Below are 24,699 nucleotides of genomic sequence, written 5' to 3'. Positions count from 1 at the left end.
GAGGATGTGCCTAATCCTGTAGAGACTTGATGCCCAGGAAAGGGAGGTGCTGGGGAGGTGTGAAGTGGAGGTATGTGGCAAGCACCCTCTCAGAGGTAAAGGGATGTGGGGTAGGGAGATAGGAACTCTGGGAGGAGGAACCAGGAAGGGGGGAATGTTTGGAATGTAAATAAATAATTTAATAAAAAGGTATTATGGAAAATTCAACCACTCTTCTAGTTAAACCTCAAAGAAAGTATCAGAAGAGCCATGTACCCTCAAGTATAATAGAGGTCGTAAGCCATGGCTACAGGAAGGCCTGATCTAAACAAGGGCAACCTGAAAGCCTTTCCTCTGCAGTTAAGAATGGAAAGTGAGTGTCAGCTCTGCACATTTACTCAAGAGAGCTCTTCTGTATTAACCCAAGTAGATGGATGAGGAAAAGAAATACAAAAATTGTACATAGAAAGAAGGGAGACTAATTTATTTAAAGGTGATAAGACATGATACTTAATACACCCTGGAGACTCACTGAGATATCTTGAGAGATTATTATTATAAATGCCTTTGGCAGGGTAGTATGATAGAGAATTGGCACATAAAATTAATGACTTTAAGTTGAAAATCTTCATTCTCATCTATTTCTATTGCATATGCCAGCAAAATTTTGCTGAAAGGACCCTGATATAGCTGTCTCTTGTGTGGCTATGCTAGTGCCTGGCAAATACAGAAGTAGATGCTCACAGTCATCTATTGAATGGAACACAGGGCCCCCATTGGAGGAGCTAGAAAAAGTACCCAAAGAGTTGAAGGGGTCTGCAACCCTATAGGTGGAACAACAATATGAACCAACCAGTACCCCCAGAGCTCGTGTCTCTAGCTGCATATGTAGCAGAAGATGGCCTAGTCAGCCATCATTGGGAAGAGAGGCCCCTTGGTCTTGCAAACTTTATATGCCTCAGTACAGGGGAATACTAGGGCCAAGAAGTGGAAGTGGGTGAGTAGGGGAGCAGAGGGCAGGAGGGTATAGGGGATTTTTGGGATAGCATTTGAAGTGTAAATGAAGAAAATATTTAATAAAAAATTGGAAAAAAAAGATTAATGACTTTCCTAGAACCAATAATGAGCATACTTGAAAACCAAAACCAAAACCAAACAAAATAAAAACAGAAAACACCCACATTAACAGGTGAACCAAGACAAAATATGAACCTAGGGGAAAACTTATGAAAGTAAAAGTGTACTTTTTTGACCATCCTCAGTAGGTCAAGTACACACAACACTAGGAAAACTGTCAAGATCTAGAGAAGAAATGAAGGAGGATAATAAATGATGGAATGTCCTCCATGTTCACGAGTTAGGAGAATTAATATTGTGAAAACGAACATATTCTTTCATCCTTTAAACAGTTTTGCAGTCCAGACTTCATCTTCCTCCCGGTCCACCCTCCAACTATTCTAAATCCTACACCTCCAACCACCATCTCTAAGAGTATGTCCCCACCTCACCCCTGCACCAGACCTTCCCACTCCATTGGGCCTCTATTTCTTGAGGGTTAGGTGCATCTTCTCTGACTGAGTCCAGACCTGACAGTTCTCTGCTGCATACGTGGTAGGGGACTCATATCAGCAAGTGCGTGTTGCCTGCATGATGGCTCAGGGAAAGATCCTGGATGTCCAGGTTAGTTGAAAGTGCTTACTATAGGGTAGTCTTCCTCCTCAGCTTCTTTCAGCTTTTCATTATTCAACCATTGGTAGGGTATAAATATCTGTATCTGACTTTCAGCTACTTCTTGGGCCTTGCAAAGGACAGTATGATAGGCCCCTGCTTGTAAGCAAACCATCAGTAATAGTGTCAGGCCTTGAGGCCTTCCTTTGAGCTGGACCTCACTTTGAGCCTGTCACTGGACATTCTTTTCCTCGGGCTCTTCTCTATTCTTGTTCCTACAGTTCTTTCAGACAGAAACAATTCTAGGTCAGAGTTTTTGACAGTGGGAGTCCAACCCTATCCATGCACTTCATGCCCTGTGTTTTCATTAGAGGTGTACTCTACAAGTTCCTTCTCTCCACTGTAGGGCATTTCATCTAAGCTCCATCCATTTGAGTCTTGAGTGTCTCTCACCTCCCAGGTCTCTGGTATATTTTAGAGGGCCCCCCCCCCTACGTCCTACCCCCTGAGGTTGCCTTTTTAGATTCTTCATGCTTGCCCTCAGGGTTTCAATCCTGTTTTCCCTCACTCCAATACATGATTATGTTCGTCTCTTCCCCTCTCTGTCACCTTTCCCATCTAGGTCACTCCATCCTACCCTGCCCTCTTGTGATTGTGTTGTTTTTCCTCTCAAGTGGTATTGAGGTGTCCTCACTTGGGCCCTCCAGCTTGTTAGCATTCTTGAGTTGTGTGGATTGTATTCTTGGAATTCTGTACTTTTTTTTTGCTAATATCCATTTATTGGGGAGTACATATTGTTCATCTTTTGTGTCTGCATTACCTCACTCAGAAAGATATTTTCTAGTTCCTTTCATTTGCACAGAAAATTCATGTTGTCCTCATTTTTAATAGCTGCGTAGTATTCCATTGTGCACATGAACTACATTTTCTGTATCCATTCTTCGGTTGAGGGATATCTGGGTTGTTTTCAGCGTCTGACTATCACAATAAGATCTCTATCAGTGTAGTAGATCACGTGCCTCTGTAACATCATGGGTCATCTTTTGTATATGTGCTCAGGTATGTGGTAGAGTGGTTCTTCAGGTAGTTCTATTTCCAGTTTTCTGAGGAACCTCCAGTTTGATTTCCAGAGTGGTTTTACCAGTTTGCAATCCCACCACCTCCTTGCCAACATGTGCTGTCACCTGTGGTTTTGATCTTAGCCATTCTGATTGATGTAAGGAGGAATTCCAGGGTCATTTTGATTTGCATTTCTCAGAAGACTGAGGACTTTTAAACATTCCTTTCAGTGCTTTTTAGACATTCAACTTTCTTCTGTTGTGAATTTTTTGTTTAGCTTTGTATGTCATTTTATGATTGGGTTGTTTGGTTTCTTGATGGTAAGCTTCTTGAGTTCTTTTTTTTTTTTTTGGGCAAGAATGAATTTATTTATTTTTTTTTTCCATTTTTTATTAGGTATTTAGCTCATTTACATTTCCAATGCTATACCAAAAGACCCCCGTACCCACCCACCCCCACTCCCCTACCCACCCACTCCCCCCCTTTGGCCCTGGCGTTCCCCTGTACCGGGGCACACAAAGTCTGCGTGTCCAATGGGCCTCTCTTTCCAGTGATGGAATTTGGATATTAGTCATCCATTGGATGTGGAGTTAGTGAAGACTTTCCCCCAATCTATAGGTTGTTGATTTGTCCTATTGGCTATGTCCTTTGCCTTATAGAAGCTTTCCAGTTTCATGAGGTCCCATTTATTATTTTCTATTTATCTTAGAGCCAGAACCATTGGAGTCTGGTTTAGGAAATTTCTCCCTGTGCCAATGAGTTCAAGGCTCTCACTTTTTCTTCTACTAGATTCAGTGCACCTGTTTTTATGTTGAGGTTGTTGATCCACTTTGACTTGAGCTTTGCGAAAGGTGACAAATATGGGTATATTTTCATTTTTCTACATTCTGATTGCCATTTATTGAAAGTGCATTCTTTTTCCATTGAATATTTTTGGGCTCTTTGTCAAAGATCAAGTGTCCATAAGTGTGTGGTTTTATTTCTGGGTTTTCAATTCTATTCATTGACCAGTGTGTCTGTTTCTGTATCAATTCCCTGCAGTTTTTATCACTATTGCTCTATACTATCACTTGAAGTAAGGAATGGTGATTCCTCTAAAAGTTCTTTTATTGTAAACAGACATATTACTGAATCATTTCTAAAAGTATAATTCAATACTTAGCAGATGCTGATGACATTATTTACAGAGTTAGAAGAAGTATCCTAATATTCAAATGGAGACACAAAGTCCCTAAACTGCCAAGAGGCTGAGGAAACACAATGCTGGAGAAATCTTGATACCGGATCTTAAAGTGGACTACAGACACATAGTGCCTAATATTGCATGGTATTTGTGCAGAAATAAACACAAGAACCACAGGATAGAGATGGGAACAAACAAAAGCTACACTGCAGATGTCTAATTATGAATGAAGGGAGAAAAATCAGAGGCTGGAATATAGACAGCTGTGGGGTAATGGGCTATGCACAGACAGCCTGGTCTCCAGTTGAGCTGAGGTCTTGAATCCCAAGGGACCTGGTGGGTGGTAGTTTCCACCTACATGGGACAGAAGCATTTGATCATGTCTCCTGGACTCCTGGCTCCTGTTGAAGTCTAAGTTACCACCCCCACAGCCCCCACAGGAGAGGCATGTGGCTATAGGTCATGTAGACAATGTCCCAAGCTTCTGGCCTTCTGGCTAGACTCCTACACACAGTTACCTAGTAACAGCAAGATAAGAAGCCCACTATAAGAGGGGCTAAGAGGGGCTGTTTGGCTCCTCCTTGCTCTCTAAGCTTTTACCTCTCTAAGTTTTCATCTTTCTTATTCTCTAGCTCTATTTCTACTTTTCCCTTCCCCCTTCTCTCCACGTCGCCATGGCCAGCCTCTCTCTCTCTCTTTCTACCTTTCCTCTTTTCCCCTGCCCTCTCCTCCCTTTTCTCTGGGGCCAAGTGCCATGCCAGGGCCCCTATTCTGTTCTCAGCTCCTCTACTCTGTTCTCAGCTCCTCTACCATGGATGCCAGAGACTGAGAACCTGGTACCTGTGGCTACCCCTTGTCCACCACCCACTGTATGGTGTCAGTGGCTTAACACAGCCAGAAGCCCACCCAGGGTCTCACCAGAGCACAGGAACTCTGGCAGGAGGCAGGCTCTCTCCTACTCCCCTCTTCCCCTACACCCACAGACCCACAGACAGCTTCTTTAAGAACTGGTTCTGGGGAAAGTAGATGTCCATATGCAGAAGATGCAAGTAGATCTTTCTCTCTCACCGTTAAATTAATTAAAATGAATCAAAGGCCTTAATTTAAATCCCGCAAATTTGAATCTAGCAGAGAAAAACTAAACACTAAACGAAGGGACTCTAGGGCAGAAGTACAATCAGGGACTTCCACTGCCCTGGTTATGTGGAATCTTTTCTCATTTCTTGAGGCTCTTCCTCCACCTTCTCAGGATATCATTTATATTCTTTCTTTCTCTTTCTCTTTCTTCTTTCTTTCTTGTTTGTTTATTTATTTATTTATTTATTTATTTATTGTTTTTGTTTTTTTTTTTTTTTTGAGACATGGTTTCTTTGTATAGCCCTGGCTGTCCTGGAACTCACTTTGTAGACCAGGCTGGCCTCGAACTCAGAAATATGCCTGCCTCTGCCTCCCGAGTGCTGGGATTAAAGGCGTGTGCCACCACGCATTTATATTTCTTACTAATTTTCATTTTCAAAACGTGACAATGCATCACCAAAGCTTGCTATGCAGTGTTTTTTATTGATGTGATGTGTGTTTTTTATTTGTGTATTGAATACACTTAAGATAGCTATTAACTTTATTGCTTTACATGTATAGCATTTCTTCTGTGGAGGTAAGTGCCTGATGCATAAAGTTTATATTATTATATATTACATTATAGTATAGTATAGTATAGTATAGTGTAGTATAGTATGTTGGTCCAGATTTATAAAATTACTTTTAGCTATGAGTTTTACATTTTAAAATTTTACTTACTAATCTCAGTTTTAGTAAATTAGCTCATAATTTTTTTTAGGATAGGTTTCCTTTTCTTCCAAAGAATCTAAAGTAATCTACATTATTTTCTATGAGTGCTACAAAAGCACTTAGGAGTTTATAAGTAACATCAAGTAAGGAGAAAAAAGACCTATGAATTTGAAAGGGAGTGAGAAGAAGTATATGGGAGGGTGTGGAGAGAGGAAACGAACAGGGAAGTGATGAAAACATGCTCTAATCTCAAAAAATAAAAACATAAAAGTTAAATACATTGTCATAGAGTTTAAGTTTTCTGCTGAGCAGTAGATTAATACTTTAGTATGGGCTCTTGTTTGTTGCTTTCTTTTAATCCCTTTTGAATATTTAATATCCCTTTTATCTCTGAAAGCAAGATGTATGGTTTTCATAGACTTAGTTGAATGTAACCTGTTGTATGACATTTGATATTATTGTGTCTGAATAATTATATAATTTTGATTTTAGCTAATTTTTTTTGGAAAACCTTTTGATATCTTTGACATACTGATGTCTCACATAAATTTAAACAAGTTCAATATTTGTTTTTTATCCATACCCAAATATCTAATTATTTCTCCTCATTTTTAAATTATTTTTCAACTATTTATTTTCAAATTGCCTACTACAAGCTCTTTTAACTATTTTATGGTATCTAATATGCTATTAATACTTTAATTTCACTTTGTGTAATTTACATATCAGGATACATTTTTGGTTTGCTCTATTTTCCCTTTTATAGAAGCATAAAATCATATATCTATACTTTCTTTTAAAGATGCTGTATGTGTGTGTGTGTGTGTGTGTGTGGTGTATTTGTGTGAGAGTGTATATAAATAATTGCAGATGAATAAGAGGCACAGGCAGTTGTGATCAAACCCAGATCTTGTGCAAGAATAGTATGCACTTTTAGCTGCTAATACATCTCTTCAGGACTTTATTTTTGGGATTTTTCTCTTGAGGATCTTCCATAATAATGATCCAAGATTATATTGCCACCAGTGGATAAAGGCTTTCTATTGCCACATCCTCAAGAACATCCAGTCTCTTGGTTATCACTGTTCTGATCAAGTTGAGATAGAATTTAAAAGCAGGCTCCATTTTCATTTCCTTAATATTAAAAGATGTTGAAAACTTTTCAAATATTTAGTGTGTGCCTGTACTTTTTAAGGAACTGACTATTTGAAATATTAACCTATGTTATAATAGTGAATACACAGACTTCTCCATGGCAACTTTTGCTCTCTGACTGATTGTTGTTGACCTAAAAAAATATATTCCTTCATGAGCTTAGAGCCTACTTCTTCAGGAACCAAACAGGTACTGAAGATCATTTGAGACACTGACCCTCATGGATGGAAGAACTGATTTTCCATTCAGAGGCAATTATCAGTGGATGAACAGAACATATATGTATATAGATATGTGTATATAATAACTAATATATAATGTGATATGTATAATATATATTATATAATAGATAAGATATAAATGCATATATATTATATAATATATATATATATAAAACACATAGATATAGCATGGATATAGATATGTAAAGATAGAGATTCATTCTATAAATTCTGTTAATCTAGAGAGCACTGACTAACAGAATAGGTAAATATATTTGAGTACACTTCAATATAAGAGGCAACTGTGCACTTTAAACATGTGTTAGAACAGGTGTGGAGGTCAGAGGACAAACTATATGAACAAATATTTTAACCAAGAATCAATTCATATTTGTTAATATATGATTAGATTACTATATATCAATTAGATTATCGTATGTCAATTAGAATTCTAACTGATTTCAATGAATATTTTGCTCACTGGAACATTCAGATATTAATATAGTAGTCATTTATTCTAACTTTATTTCTTTATAGAGTACATATCAAAATATACTTTTTCAATTTTACATGAATGTGTATGTGTATGATATAGGATGAGGTCAGAGTACAAATTGCAGGAGTGTGTACTTTCTTTTTTTTATTTTTTTTCCATTTTTATTAGGTATTTAGCTCATTTACATTTCCAATGCTATACCAAAAGTCCCCTATACCCACCCACCCCCACTCCCCTACCCACCCACTCCCCCTTTTTGGCCCTGGCGGTCCCCTGTACTGGGGCATATAAAGTTTGCATGCCCAATGGGCCTCTCTTTGCAGTGATGCCCGACTAGGCCATCTTTTGATACATATGCAGCTAGAGTCAAGAGCTCCGGGGTACTGGTTAGTTCATAATGTTGTTCCACCTATAGGGTTGCAGATCCCTTTAGCTCCTTGGGTACTTTCTCTAGCTCCTCCATTGGGAGCCCTGTGATCCATCCATTAGCTGACTGTGAGCATCCACTTCTGTGTTTGCTAGGCCCTGGCATAGTCTCACAAGAGACAGCTACATCTGGGTCCTTTCGATAAAATTTGTTAGTGTATGCAATGGTGTCAGCGTTTGGATGCTGATTATGGGGTGGATCCCTGGATATGGCAGTCTCTACATGGTCCATCCTTTCATCTCAGCTCCAAACTTTGTCTCTGTAACTCCTTCCATGGGTGTTTTGTTCCCACTTCTAAGGAGGGGCATAGTGTCCACACTTCAGTCTTCATTTTTCTTGAGTTTCATGTGTTTAGAAAATTGTATCTTATATCTTGGGTATCCTAGGTTTTGGGCTAATATCCACTTATCAGTAAGTACATATTGTGTGAGTTCCTTTGTGAATGTGTTACCTCACTCAGGATGATGCCCTCCAGGTCCATCCATGAGTTTGTACTTTCTATCAGGTGGGCCCTAGTTTCTAATGAAATGTCTTCAGTGTTAGTGTCCAGCTCCTCTATGTAATAAGACATCATGCTGGCCTTGATTTAATCCTTGTAATATCATTATCTTTGTCATTTGCTTCCCAGAAATTCTAATCAAGATGTTTATTCCTCTGAGTTTGTAGCCTCTTTTGTATAAAAGCTAGATGGAACACTAGATTCAGCTTTGTCAATGTTCTGTTTTTTTTTTTTTTTTAATGTAACGTAGGTTTTTCAGCAATACAATGGATAAATGGGTGCAAACATTTTCAATAAAATACTTGCAAACTGAATACAAGGACATATCCAAAACATCTTCTGCCATGATCAGGTAGGCCTAGTCCTAGAGATGCAGATATCATTCCACATACTTAATTCAATAAATATAGCTAAACACATAAACAAACTTAATGACAAAAATCATAGGATAACTACATTAGATACAGAAGAGGGCTTTGACAAATGAAACACCTCCTTATGATAAAAATTCTAGATATTCTGGAGGTATAAGAGACCAACCTCAACATAACACAGGTGATTTACATCAAAAATCAACTAAATGGAAATACACTCAAAAAATTGATACTAAAATTAGAACCAGGAACAAAGGGCTCTTTCCATACTTACTCATTTTAGTACTTAAAATCTAACCTAGAACAGTAAGATGACAGAAGGAGATCAAGGTGATAGAAATATAAAAGGAAGACTAACAAGTAGTCTTTATTTTCAGATCATATGGTTTCATGAATAAAAGACCCTAAACACTACATGAGGAAATGTCTACAACCAATAAACATTTTCAGCAGAACAGCAGAAAACAAAATCATCAACAACAAAAAATTTAGGAGAGTTCCCATATACAAATGACAAATAGGCCAAGAAAGAAATCAACCAAACAGCATATTTCACAATAGCATCAAAAACTACCTTGAGTGAAAAACTATGTAATAAAAACTTAATACATTAAGAAGAATAGAAGATGAGATCAGAAGTAATAATGTAGTGGTAATGGACATTTTTTTATTAACTAATGTATTTCTATACACTCCATATTTCATTCCCCTGCCCCCTGTCCACCCTTTGACTGGTCCACATCCCACACCTCTTCCCCTCCCCGTCTCCACTCTACACCTCCCACCCCACCTGACCTCTAAACTCCCTTGCACCTCCAATCTCATGAGGGTTAGGTGTGTCATCCCTGAATGAACACAGACCCTGCAGTCCTCTGCAGTATGTGTGTTGGGGACCATATATCAGCTGGTGCATGCTGCTTGTTTGGTGGCCCAGTGTTTGAGGGATCCCAAGAGTCCAGATTAATTAAGACTGCTTGTCCTACAGAGTCCTCCCTCTCCCCAGCTTCCCTCAGTCTTCCTAATTCAAAAACAGGGGTAGGCTGCTTCTGTCCATTGATTGGGTACAAATATCTGCATCTGACTCTTTCAGGTGCTTCTTGGGTCTTCAGGAATATGGTCATGCTAGGTCCCTTTTTGTGAGTGTTCCATAGCCTCAGACCTTAGGACCTTCCCTTGTGCTAGATCCCAGTTTTTCCCTGTCCATGGACCTTCTTTTCCTCAGGCTTCTCTCAATTTCCATTCCTGTAATTCTTTCAGATAGGAACAATTATGGACCAGCCATGTGACTGTGGGATAGCAACTCCATCCCTCACTTTAAAAAAATGATATTTTCTTTATTTACATTTCAAATATTATCCCCTTCCTAGTGTCCCCTCAGAAAATCCCCTATCCTCTCCCCCTCCCCCTGCTCCTCAACTCACCCAACTCCTGCTTCCTGACCCAGGCATTCCCCTATACTGGGGCATAGAAACTTCACAGAACCAAGGGCCTCTCCTTCCATTGATGACCAACTAGGCCATCCTCTGCTACATATGCAGCTAGAGCCACAAGTCCCTCCGTGTGTTTTCTTTGATTGGTGGTTTAGTCCCAAGGAGCTCTGGGGTTACTGGTAAGTTCATATTGTTCCTCCTATGGGGCTGCAAAACCCTTCATCTCCCTTCTTTATATCCTGCTTTCCTGCTGGAGTTAGGCTCTATAAGTTCCCTCTCCCTACTCTCTGGCATTTCATCTAAGGTCCCTCCCTTTGAGTCCTGAGAGTCTCTCACCTCCCAGGTCTCTAGTGCATTTTGGAGGGTCCTTCCAAACTCCTATCTTCAGAGGCTGCCTGCTTCCATTCCTTCTGTTAGCCCTAAGTGCTTCAGTCATTTTCCCTCACCCAATAACAGATCAGGTTTCCCTCCCTCCACTTCCACTGTGCAAATTTGAAAATTACATTACATTTCTTTTACACTTTTTTGTTAGATATTTTCTATATTTACATTTCAAATTTCATGCCCTTCGCCATTTCCCCTCTGAAAAATCCCCCATTCTATCCCCTTCCTCTGCTTGCTAACCCACACACTCCTGCTCCCCTGTCCTGATATCCCCTGTACTGTGGCATCCAGCCTTCACAAGAGCAAGGGCCTCTCCTCTCATTGTTGTCCCACAAGGTCATCCTCTGTTACATATGCAGCTGGAGCCATGAGCCCCTCCTTGTGTACTCTTTGGTTGGTGGTTTAGTCCTTGGAAGCCCTGGGGGTACAGTTTTGTTCATATTGTTGCTCTGCCTATGGGGCTGCAAACCCCTTCAGCTCCTTGGGTCCTTTCTCTAATTCCTTCATTGGAAACCATGTGCTCAGTCCAATGGATGGCTGTGAGCATCCACTAAGTATTTGTCAAGCACTGGCAGAGCCTCTAAGGAGAAAGCTATATCAGGTATGAGGCAACCCAATCACAAAAGAACACACATGGTATGCACTCACTGATAAGTGGATATTAGCCCAGAAGGTCGGTATACCCAAGATACAATTCACAGACCACGTGCAGCTCAGGAAGAAGGAAGACCACAGTGTGGATACTTCAGTCCTTCTTAGAAGGGGAATCAAAATACCCAATGGGAGGCGATACAGATACAAAGTTTGGAGCAGAAATGAAAGGAAAAGCTATCCAGGGACTGTTGCACCTAGGGATCCATCCCATATACAATTACCAAACCCAGACTCTATTGTGGATGCCAATAAGTTGTTGGTGACAGGAGCCTGATACAGCTGTCTTCTGAGGGGCTCTGACAGTGCCTGACAAAATTCATCAATTATCTAATACTAGTAGATAAATATTCTATTTGCAAATAGGAACAAACTCAGTTTCATATGAACACACACACATACACATACACAGACACACACAAACATACAAAGCACTCATGAATGGTGAATGATTTGCTGAAAGTATCACCATCTCTGAATTCTAGTTTTATAAGGAACTAACTAAAAACAGCATGGTATTCGCACAAAATCAGACACATTGACCAAGGGAATAAACCTGAAAACCCAGCCATAATTCTACATGTATGGACACTGAACTTTTTTCTAATAGGCAAAAATAATACATGGAGAAAAGATTATCTTCAAAAATGCTTGTGGTAAAAGTGGATGGTAACAAGTATAATAATGCAAATAGATCCATAGTTATCTCTCTGCAAAAACCTCAAGTCCAAGTGGATAACTGAGCTCCACATAAAACCAGATCCTCTGAGACAAGAAAGTGAGAAATAGACACATGAGAGATCTTTCTGGCAGGACACCAATAGCAAAGTCACTAAGACCAAGAATTAATGGGATCTCATGAGCCTGAAAATAAGTCAAAGCAAGCAACACATCATTGAAGCAAAGCAGCAGCCAAAGGAAAAATTAAAAACAATTATACATCTGATAAAAGGTTGCTAGGTACAGTACACAAGGAACTAAAACACTGGGCATCAGAAGATAACCGAATTTAAAGTGGTGTGCAGAACTCAGCAGAGAATATAAAAGCCAAAAAGGCAAAGGGTTGAGGAACACTTAAAAGAAATGCCCAACAACTTTATCCATCAGGGAAATGCAAGTTAGAACTACTTTGAGATTTCTTCTCATATCAGTCACATCTATCAAGATCAATAAAACAAATGATGGCACATGCTGATTAGAGTGCACACTAGTACAGTCAGTTTAGAAAATTATGGTGAAGGTTCTGTCAGGAAGTTGAATGTCAATTTACATCAATCAAATTAAACTACTATTTGATAAGTACCAAAATGCTCTACTATAATACTTGTTCATTCACATTCATTGATTTTGTGTTCTACAATATGAATAACCTCAGGTGCCAGCAAGAATATAATCTCCCAAAGAAGGGGAAATACAACACAATGTTATCGACATTTAAGAAATTAGAATGGTTGGGCATATATCCAGAAGATGTCCCAACCGGTAAGAAGGACACATGCTCCACTATGTTCATAGCAGCCTTATTTATAATAGCCGGAAGCTTGAAAGAACCCAGATGCCCCTCAACAGAGGAACGGATACAGAAAATGTGGTACATTTACACAATGGAGTACTACTCAGCTATTTAAAAAATGAATTTATGAAACTCCTAGGCAAATGGATGGAACTGGAGGGCATCATCCTGAGTGAGGTAACCCAATCACAAAGGAACTCGCACAATATGTACTCACTGATAAGTGGATATTAGCCCAGAAACTTAGGATACCCAAGATATAAGATACAATTTGCTAAACGCATGAAACTCAAGAAGAACGAAGACCAAAGTGTGGACACTTTGCTCCTTCTTAGAAATGGGAACAAAACACCCATGGAAGGAGTTACAGAGACAAAATTTGGAGCTGTGACGAAAGGATGGACCATCTAGTGATTGCCATATGCAGGGATCCATCCCATAATCAGCTTCCAAACGCTGACACCATTGCATACAATAGCAAGATTTTGCTGAAAGGACCCAGATATAGCTGTCTCTTGTGAGACTATGCCGGGGCCTAGCAAACACAGAAGTGGATGATCACAGTCAGCAATTGGATGGGTCACATGGCCCCCAATGGAGGAGCTAGAGAAATTACCCAAGGAGCTAAAGGGAACTGCAACCCTATAGGTGGAACAACAATATGAACTAACCAGTACCCCGGAGCTCTTGTATCTATCTGCATATGTATCAAAAGATGGCCTAGTCGGCCATCACTGGAAAGAGAGGCCCATTGGACTTGCAAACTTTATATGCCCCAGTACAGGGGAACCCCAGGGCCAAAAAGGGGGAGTGGGTGGGTAGGGGGATTGGGGGGTGGGTATGGGGGACTTTTGGGATAGCATTGAAAATGTAAACGAAGAAAATACCTAATTAAAAAAAAGAAAAAGAAAAAAAAAGAAATTAGAATGGAAGGGATAAAGAGGGAAGAGGATGTGTGGACATGTAAAGAAAGAAACATAGGGGGCATGATCTAACACTAAAGTCATTTTCAAATCCCACATGGAAACATACTACATTTAATTTATTCCTGGAACATGGTGGCATAAGACATCTAGCCGGGGCATTGTCTCCTCAATTATTTGATGAATCAATTTGAATTCTTTTTGTACATGTGTATTAATTTCTAAGCTTCTATAGTGGTACAGTAGTGTGTTTCCATAGGAGATATAATGTTAGGTATTTTTTTTATTATTATTCATTCAAAAAACAGACAAAAATGAAATAACACTCACAGAGAGATGAAAATTAAAACAAAGATGCAAAAGACCATCAAGACAAAGAAATAAATAATAAAGAAAACAAAATAAAAAAGTTTATCAAAAAACATTGAGTTCATTTTGTATTGGCTAACAACTAGCCATGGGACCTACTATGAAGTGTTGTTATTACATGCAGTGACATTCTGCTGTAGAAAACATATTGTCCTTAGGTATACAACATCATGTGGGTAGGAAGGTAGCTTGGAGGAGTTTGGTGCCAGGGAAGAATATGAACAGAATATATTCTACGAAAAAAATCTTTTAATTAAATAATAACCATGATGAAACCTTCTGTGTATCATGCACATCATTACTGTTGTAGTGCATTGAATGAGTATTGAATGTTTTTAACAACAAAACATAAAAAGCTAATGAACTTTTAAGTAATCATATTAATTATATTTCAAACAGTAAAATACAAATTCACAGTATAATTTTTGTTTACATATATGTTTACATATATGATGTTACACATCCACCAGTTTAATACTGTTGCTATGTATTATTCAACAAGTGATCTGTACAACATAAACTAAATAGAATAGTAAATAATATGACTTACACTGCTTGCATAGCTTCTTCCACAGGCAATGTAAAACTTTTTACTCCTAGTAGATAACCCAGAAAGTATCCCACTGTTAGTGCAGCATCTGCAATACCTAGAAAATGAAACACAGAACAAAAAAACCTTAACAATTGTACTTGGTTATATAAAATACAAATGAACTATCTGTGATATCTATAATTTTTCATGCTCTTCTCTTGTCAGAAGAAATAGGAGTGGGTAAAAAACGGGAGAGAGAAAGTTGTATATATTTCTGGAATTTATTCTAATAAGTTTAAATAAAGTGACAAGAAGTTTGTGATAAATTCATGCAAGAGTTGATGATATTATTAGAGTTAATGCTAGTCCTGATACTCAGTTGCTACTTCATTGGGAACAGTGAGTCTGCCCTGTTATGACTCTACATTGCTTGAGTGAGGTCTGTTCTTATAACTAGAGTCATGTATTTTACTCAGTACTTAGTGGTTGTGAATATTAATTTTACCTAAAACAATGTCAGAGATCCATCTAACTACTGACTGCAGTACAACTGGGTGGCATAGCCTTTTATCTTATCAGGTATAAGATAATCATATAATTATCTATTAACATAATTTTATGTTATTTAATCTATATATTTAATGTAGCATAAATATATTTATATTCAATGTGAACATAAATTAATTGTATTTCCTTTAGTATATCACTACAGATATTATCAAAGTAAATATAAAGTACATTATGCATTTATAAATCTTATCCAACCAATGACCTAATCGTCTGACTCTGTACCAATAAAATGAAGTTTTATCACTAAGGCTCTATAGTACAGCTTGAAGTCAGGGATGGTGATTCCCCCAGAAGTTCTTTTATTGCTGAGAATGGTTTTCACTATACTGGGATTTTTGTTATTTCAGATGAATTTCAGAATTGCTCTTTCTATCTCTGTAAAGAATTGAGTTGGTATTTTGATGGGGACTGCATTAAATCTGTATATTGCTTTTGGTAAGATGGCCATTTTTTCTTTGTTAATTCTACAGATCAATAAACATGGAATGTCTTTCCATCATCTGAGGTCTTCTTTGATTTTACTCTTCAGAGACTTGAAGTTTTTGTCATACAAATCTTTCACTTGCTTGGTAAGAGTCACACCAAAATATTTTATATTATTTCTGACTATTGTGAAGGGTGAAGTTTTGAATACCAAAAAATAAACCCACACACCTACGGTCACTTGATTTTTGACAAAGAAAACAAAACCATCCAGTGGTTAAAAGCCAGCATTCTCAACAAATAGCGCTGGATCAACTGTTGGTCAGCATGTAGAAGAATGCAAATTTATCTATTCTTAGGTCCTTGTGTACAAAGCTCAAATCCAAATGGGTCAAGAATCTCCACATAAAACCAGATATGCTGAATCTAATAGAACAGAAAGCAGAAAAGAGCCTCCAAATAATTGGCCAGAGGAAACTTTCCTGAGCAGAACACCAATGACTCATGCTCTAATATCAACAATTGACAAATGGGACCTCATAAAATTGAAAATCTTCTGTAAGGCAAAGGTCACTGTAAATAGGACAAATTTACAGCAACCCACAGATTAGGAAAAGATCTCTACCAAACCTCCATCTGAGAGAAGGCTAATATCCACATTATACAAAGAACTCAAGAAGTTAGACCTGAGAGAACAAAATAACTCTATTAAAAATGGAGTACATAGATAAACAAACAAACAAAAAAATCTCAATTAAGGAATCTCAAATGGCTGAGAGGAAGAAGGAAGACCAAAGTGAAGATGCTTCAGAACAAAATACTCAAGGTAGTTAGAGGGTGAGAGGGACTTGAAAATTAGAGAGGATGGGGAGGGAATAAAAAGGGGACAGGATCAGGTATGGAAAAAGACAGAGGAGAAGTATAGAGGGTTAGGAAATTGAACAGAGGTATGTAGAAATGGGGGATGGGGAAATAGTGGTAGTCACCAGTTAGTCCAGGAAATCAGGGAAGCAAGAGGCTCCCAGGATACCATGGGGATGACGTTACCCAACAAAGGGGAGAGAGAACCTGTAGAGATGATATCCAAAGTTTAGGCATGAGCCCCAAGGGAGCAATAACGCCATCTCAAAAATTTTAACCCAGAATTGCTCCTGTCTAAAGGAAATGCATGGACAAAAAGTGTAACAGAGTCTAAAGGAAAGGCCATCCAGAGACTGCCCCACCTGCAGATCTAACCCATATATAGCAACCAAACCCAGACTCGATTGCTGATGCCAAGAAGTGCCTGCTGACAGGAGCCTAATATAGCTGACTACTGAGAGGCTCTGCCAGATCTTTACCAATATAGATGGAGATTCTTGCAGCCAACCATTGGAGTGAGCATGGTGACACCAATGGAGGACCTAGGGGAAGGACTGTAGGAACTGAAGGGGTTTGCAACTCCATAGGAGAACAACAATATCAACCAAACAGGTCCCCACCCCCACCCCTGGAGATTCCCAGGGACTAAACCACCAATCAAAAATTACACGTGGAGGGACCCATGGCTCCAGCTACACATGTAGTTGGCCTTATCTGGCATTGATAGGAGGACAGGCCTTGTTCTTGTGAAGCATCGATGCCCCAGTGTAGTGGAATGCTAGGCCAGTGAAGCAGGAGTCTGTGGGTGGATGGAGGACATCCTCATAGAAGCAAGGGTAGGGGGATAGGATAGGAGTTATGTTGAGGAGAAATCTGGAAAGGGGATAACATTTGAAATGTAAATAAATAAATAAAATATGCATTACAATAATTTATTATTAAAAAAAGAAATGTTCAACTTCCTTAGTTATCAGGGAAATGCAAACCAAAAGGACCCTGTCATTCCACCTCATGCCCATCATAATTGTTAAGATAAAAATAAGCAGGTGACAGCAGATTCTAGAGAGGATGTGGAGAACAAGGAAAATGCCTCCATTGCTAGTGGGACTAAAAGCTTGTAAAATCACTTTGGAAAACAATTTGGCAGTTCCTGAGAAAACTGGAAATAGTTCTACCTGAAGACTCAGCTATACAACTACTGGACATATACCAAAATGATGTTCCAACAGATAACAAGGACACATGCCCCACTATGTTCATAGCAGCCTTATTTATCATAGCCAGAAGCTGGAAAGAACACAGATGTCCCTCAACAGAGGAATAGATAAAAGAAAATGTGGTACATTTACACAATGGAGTACTACTTTGCTATTAAAAGCAATGACTTTATGAAATTCTTCAGGAAAATGGATGGAACTAGAAAATATCATACTTAGTGAGGTAACCACACACACACACACACACACACACACACACACACACACACACACACACACACACACACCTGCAATGAACTCACTGAAAAGTGCATATTAGCCCAACAGCTTCTCAGAATACCACAATGCAACCCAGAAGCCATATGGAGCTTAAGAAGAAGCCAGACTAAAATGTAGATGCTTCAATGCTACATAGAACTGGGAACAAAATAAACACAGCAGGTAGAGGGAAGGAGAGATCTGTGAAGGAGCAAGGAGAGGGAGGGAAAAAGGGAGCAAGATCAAGTATTAGAAGGGACAGGAGAGAAGTACAGAGGACCAGAAAAATTGAATAGATGCATGTAGCATTGGGCGATGGAGAACTGGGGGTAGTCACTAGGAAGTTTCAGACTCTGGGAGAAGTGAGAGTTTCCTAGGTCCCAATAGCAATGAATTTAGCAGATATGCCCTGTTGTGGGTGAACATGGTCCTGTTCTTGTGAACCAATCCCCCAATGAAAGAATGAGCCAATCACTGGGTGAGTAGACAACAGAGGGTTGGACAGAGGAAGAGAGGAAGCAGGAGAGAGTTGGGTCCTCTTGGATAAGGATAGGGTGAAGACAAGATGTAATTACGAGGGTCTCCAGGTTTCAATGGCGGATCCGTCATGATTCACCACTGGAGGATTTGGAATTAATAAGGCTTACAAGTTAGGATTGTAGTTGTTGCACCCAGTAACTGAATTAGCATTGTGTCTGAACTAAGTTTGTGTTGCATTTTTCTTCACGATGCAGCTTGTCTGAGTTTAAGAGAGAAAGGTACAGTGGTAAAGCATGGATTTGCCTGAGGTGCATCACAAAGGTCATGAGGGATTTGAAATATGGGTCTGGCATGGTAACGGCCTGCCAGTGGGAACCTAGTGATCTGGTTGGAGAGATTTTGGAGCACTGAGTCAGAGTTTCAAGGAGATAAAAATAGGTTGGCTATTGCCCGCCAGTGCATGGCTGATCAGGCCACTGGGGTAAAGAGTAGCTGGCACAAGTGCAGAAACTTATTCTCTCTCTCTCTCTCTCTCTCTCTCTCTCTCTCTCTCTCTCTCTCTCTCTCTCTCTCTCTCTGTGTGTGTGTGTGTGTGTGTGTGTGTTTTAAATTTCCTGACAACAGATGTTTAACCAACCTGTTTGGTGTTTGGCAATAATCCACTAGAAATTTAATATTATTAGCTTGAGAGAGTGTTACATTATTTCTTTCCTTTCCTTCCTTCCTTCCTTCCTTCCTTCCTTCCTTCCTTCCTTCCTTCCTTCCTTCCTTCCTTCTTTCTTTCTTTCTTTCTTTCTTTCTTTCTTTCTTTCTTTCAAATTTATTTTTAAGTGAATAGCTAGGTAGCACTGCTGAGATGTGTAACATGGACTCAAGCACAGGAATTGAAATAAAGAAACTGCTGGCAGGTTCTGAGGTATCCTGCTGTGGGGAGTGCAGAGTGCTCTGAGTCAGGTGTAAAATGGAAGTTGCCTACTTCTTGTGGCAGAGATTAATTGAACTGTCAATTTATAAAATTAGGATTATTTGCTTTTAGGATAGATTTATATACAGATTTTGTCCAAATCACGTGGGGAATTTTGCCCATGGTTCAGAACTAAGATAGGGAAAATTAGTCATTGACTTCAAGTAGAGAGGACAGTGAACAGTTATTAATAAAATAAATGTCTGTGGCTCCAGGCAGAGAGGCAAACAGATAGATGGTATAACAAAATGGTTGCTTTAGGCAGTGAGCCAAACAGAAAGATGGTATAAAGATATATTGCTCTAATATATCTTATAGGATACTCAAATTATGCCTAACATGGGCTCCACGGGAATTATGGGATTAAATCCTGCATTGATTAGCTGCCTGTGTATAAGCAGGTACAGATAGAAGTGTGAATCTATTGTTTTAAAGATGGTATAAAGATATATTGCTCTAATACACTTCACAGGATACTCAAATTCTATCTAACATGAGCTCCATAGGAATTCTGGGTTATTATCCTGCATGGCAAAATAGAAAATGCCTAAGGATTGACACATACAGTATTTTAGTTTACTTCATTTGTTTTGAATTATTTTAATTTTCAAAATGGGTGTGATGTTGAGTTTTGTGGTTATATTATTTCTCTGGGTGAGAGGTCGAAATAAAGTTTTGTTTTTGTTTTTGTTTTTGTTTTTTTTTTTTCTGGTTACCAGCTCAAGGATATACTGATTTGGGAGAAAGGTTTTGTCTTTGCATTTTTAGAAAAGGTGATTATATCTTGGGTGTGAGCTTGGTGGAGGGTCCCAAGGTCCCAAGAGGACTCTCCACCCTGCAGGCACCCTAGGACACCCAGGATCTTGAGCTCACTGGTAAGTGGAATGCAACATCTATTGCAAAAAAAAAATCAAGAGGTCTTGTGATAGCAGCACCAGTGTCAAAGGACAAAGGCAGGTGCTACCACACCCAGAATCTTGGAATCACTGAGACTAGTCTATGCAGGAGAGCACGGGGGTGACAGAAGCAACAGAACTTTTTGCACAGGGACACTTCGGGCCTTCATCCTCAGCCAGGAGACAGAACTGAGACCCAGACCCCTGGGCACCTTCCCTACCATAGGAGAGTCGGCCTCCAGGGAGGGCTCTGACCCCAGGAATCAGGAGGTGGATCTGAGCTCCAGACTTCTGGGCACCTTCCATGCAGGAGGAGAGCTTGCCTTCAGAGAGTGTTCTGACTACCAGTATTTAGGAGAGAGTTGGTTTCCCAGGAGTATTGACAGAGGCTAAAGAATCAGAGGAGGAACAAGCTCCATCCAGAGACAGCTATAATATCTAACACCAGAGATTACCAAATGGCAAAAGGCAACCTTAAGAATCTTACTAACAGAAACCAAGACCACTGGACATCATCAGAACCCAGTAGGCCTACTACAGTGAGTTCTGGATACCCCAACACACCTGAAAAGCAAGATTCAGATTTAAAATCATATCTCATGATGCTGGTAGAGGATTTTAAGAACGGCATTAATAACTCACTTAAAGAAATACAGGAGGACACTGCTAAAAAGGTAGAAGCCTTATAGAGAAAGCACAACAATCCCTCAAGGAATTACAGGAAAACACAGCTAAACAGGTGGAAGACCTTAAACAGTAAATACAAAAATCCCTTAAAGAATTACAGGAAAACACAACCGGACAGGTGATGGAATTGAACAAAACCATCCAAGATCTATAAATGGAAGTAGAAACAATGAAGAAAACCCAAAGGGAGACAACTCTGGAGATAGAAACCCTAGGAAAGAAATCAGGAACCATAGATGCGAGCATCAGCAACAGAATACAAGAGATGGAAGAGAGAATCTCAGGTGCAGAAGATTCCATAGGGAACATGGACAAAACAGAAATCCATCAATATTATCCACTATATAAACAAACTCAAAGACAAAAACCACATGATCATCTTATTAGATGCAGAAGAAGCATTTGACAAAATCCAACACCCGTTCATGATAAAAGTCTGGAAAGATCATGATAAAAGCAATCTACAGCCAACATCAAAGTAAATGGTGAGAAGCTGGAAGATCCCACTAAAATCAGGGAGTAGACAAGGCTGCCCACTTTCTCCCTACCTATTCAACATTGTACTTCAGGTCCTAGCCAGAGCAATTCAGCAACAAAAGGAGATCAAGGGGATATAAATTGGAAAGGGAGAAGTCAAATTATCACTTTTTGCAGATGATATGATAGTATATATATAAGTGACCCTAAAAATTCCACCAGAGAACTCCTAAACCTAATAAACAGCTTCAGTGAAGTAGCTGGATATAAAATTAACTCAAACAAGTCAATGCCCTTTCTCTACACAAAGAATAAATAGGCTGAGAAAGAAATTAGGGAAACAACAACCTTTTCAATAGTCACAAATAATATAAAATACCTTGGCGTGACTCTAACTAAGGAAGTGAACGATCTGTATGATAAGAACTTCAAGTCTCTGAAGAAAGAAATTAAAGAAGATCTCAGAAGATGGAAAGATCTCCCATGCTCATGGATTGGCAGGATCAATATAGTAAAAATGGCTATCTTGCCAAAAGCAATCTACAGATTCAATGCAATCCCCATCAAAATTCTAACTCAATTCTTCAACGAATTAGAAAGGGCAATCTGCAAATTCATCTGGAATAACAAAAAACCTAGGATAGCAAAAACTCTGCTCAAGGATAAAAAAACCTCTGGTGGAATCATCATGCCTGACCTAAAGCTGTACTACAGAGCAATTGTGATAAAAACTGCATGGTACTGGTATAGTGACACACAAGTAGACCAATGGAATAGAATTGAAGACCCAGAAATGAACCCACACACCTCTGGTCACTTGATCTTTGACAATGGAGCAAAAACCATCCAGTGGAAAAAAGACAGCATTTTCAACAAATGGTGCTGGCACAACTGGTAGTTATCATGTATAAGAATGGGAATGCATCTATTCCTATCTCCTTGGACTAAGGTCAAATCTAAGTGGATTAAGGAACTCCACATAAAACCAGAAACACTGAAACTTATAGAGGAGAAAGTAGGGAAAACCCTCAAAGATATAGGTACAGGGGGAAAATTCCTGAATAGAACAGCAATGGTTTGTGCTGTAAGATCAAGAATCGATAAATGGGACCTCATAAAATTGCAAAGCTTCTGCAAGGCAAAAGACACCGTCAATAAGACATAAAGGCCACCAACAGATTGGGAAAGGATCTTTACCTATCCTAAATCAGATAGAGGACTAATATTCAATATATATAAAGAACTGAAGAAGGTGGACTCCAGAAAATCAAATAACCTTATTAAAAAAATGGGGCTCAGAGCTAAACAAATAATTCTCACCTGAGGAATACCGAATGGCTGAGAAACACCTGAAAAAATGTTCAACATCCTTAATCATCAGGGAAATGCAAATCAAAACAACCCTGAAATTCCATCTCATACCAGTCAGAATGGCTAAGATCAAAAATTCAGGTGACAGCAGATGGTGGTGAAGATGTGGAGAAAGAGAAACACTCCTCCATTGTTGGTGGGATTGCAAGCTTGTACAACCACTCTGGAAATCAGTCTGGCGGTTCCTCAGAAAATTGGACATAGTACTACCGGAGGATCCAGCAATACCTCTTCTGGGCATATATCCAGAAGATGTCCCAACTTGTAGTAAGGACACATGCTCTACTATGTTCATAGAAGAAGCTTAAAAGAAACCAGATGTCTCTCAATAGAGGAATGGATACACAGAATGTGGTATATTTACACAATAGGGTACTACTCAGCAATTAAAAACAATAAATTCATGAAATTCTTAGGCAAATGGCCACATCTGGAGGATATCATCCTGAGTGAGGTAACCCATTCACAAAAGGAAACACATGATATGCACTCATTGATAAGTGGATATTGGCACAGAAACATAGATTATCCAAGATACAATTTTGCAAAACACATGAAACTCAAGAAGAATGAAGACCAAACTGTGGACACTTTGCTCCTTCTTAGAATGGGGAACAAAACACCCATGGAAGGAGTCACAGAGACAAAGTTTGTAGCTGAGAAGTAAGAAAAGACCATCCAGAGACTGCCCCACCTGGGGATCCATCCCATATACAACTACCAAACCCAGACACTATTGCATATGCCAGAAAGATTTTGTTGATCGGACCCTGACATAGCTATCTCTTGCGAGGCCCTGCCAGTGCCTGGCAAACACAGTCATCTATTGGTGGGAACACAGGGCCCCCAATGAAGGAGCTAGAGAAAGTACCCAAGGAGATAAAGGGGTCTGCAACCCTATAGGTGGAACAACAATATGAACTAACCAGTACCCCTCCCCCCAGAGCTGTGTCTCTTGTTGCATATGTAGCAGAGGATGACCTAGTTGGCCATCTATTGGAGGAGAGTCTCTTGGTATTGCAAACTTTGTATGCCCCAGTACAGGGGAATGCAAGGGCCAGGAAGTGGGAATGGGTGGGTTGGGGCACAGGTTGGGGGGAGGGTATAGGGGGCTTTGGGATAGCATTTTAAATGTAAATTTAGAAAATATCTAATAAAAATTGCCTTAATAAAATAAAAAAGAAAAGAAATGGTGATTACTGTCTATACACCTTCCAGAGTAATATGGATCAGATTTGATACAGGGAGACATCCTGAAGAACTAGATTCCATAGAATCAAACAACAAAGTTATCTTGATACTCAAATTTTGTTTTGATATTTGTATATTACAGAATATACAGCCTTGGTGAGACATGCTGAACTGAACCACAAAGGTTGTGGGCAGTTTGAAGCATAGAGCTTTCAGGGTAGTGACCTGCCAGTCGGAACCTAGTGAGCTGGGTAGAAAGATTTTGGATCACTGAGTCAGAGTCTACACTAGATAATAACAGAGTAGCCAGCATAAGTGTGAAAACATAGGAACTTTCTGTTTGATTTTGTTTTTGTTTTTTAATATTTCCCACAACAATACCCAACAAAGGGAAGATAAAACGTGTAGACACCACTTCCATCAGACAGACAGGGCCCCCAGTTGAGGGATGGGGTTATCCACTCAAAATTTTTAACCCAGAAATGTTCCTATTCTAAGGAAAACCAGAAAGAAATGGAACAGAGACTGAAGGAAAGGCCATCCAGAGACTGACCCATTTAGGGATCCACCATCTGCAGACACTAAACCCCCACATTATTGCTGATACCAAGAAGTACTTGCTGACAGGAGCATGATATGGCTGTTTTCTGAGA

The 24,699-nt window shown here is 39.4% G+C and overlaps 1 protein-coding gene across 3 annotated transcripts in view; it reads right to left on the bottom strand.

The window, feature by feature from the left end:
• Gm7135 (predicted gene 7135) overlaps positions 1 to 24,699 on the bottom strand; it is a 132,788-nt gene that overhangs the window by 95,377 nt on the left and 12,712 nt on the right. For all 3 annotated transcript variants that reach the window (XM_981747.8, XM_011248120.2, XM_006530007.2), the window contains exon 4: positions 14,670 to 14,766. In XM_981747.8, coding sequence (XP_986841.4) covers positions 14,670 to 14,766 — 97 coding nt within the window. The remainder of the gene's footprint in view (positions 1 to 14,669; positions 14,767 to 24,699) is intronic.

This window comes from Mus musculus, chromosome 1, assembly GCF_000001635.26.
Source record: "Mus musculus strain C57BL/6J chromosome 1, GRCm38.p6 C57BL/6J".
NCBI classification, from domain to species: domain Eukaryota; kingdom Metazoa; phylum Chordata; class Mammalia; order Rodentia; family Muridae; genus Mus; species Mus musculus.
This window is presented reverse-complemented; position numbering and strand designations above follow the sequence as displayed.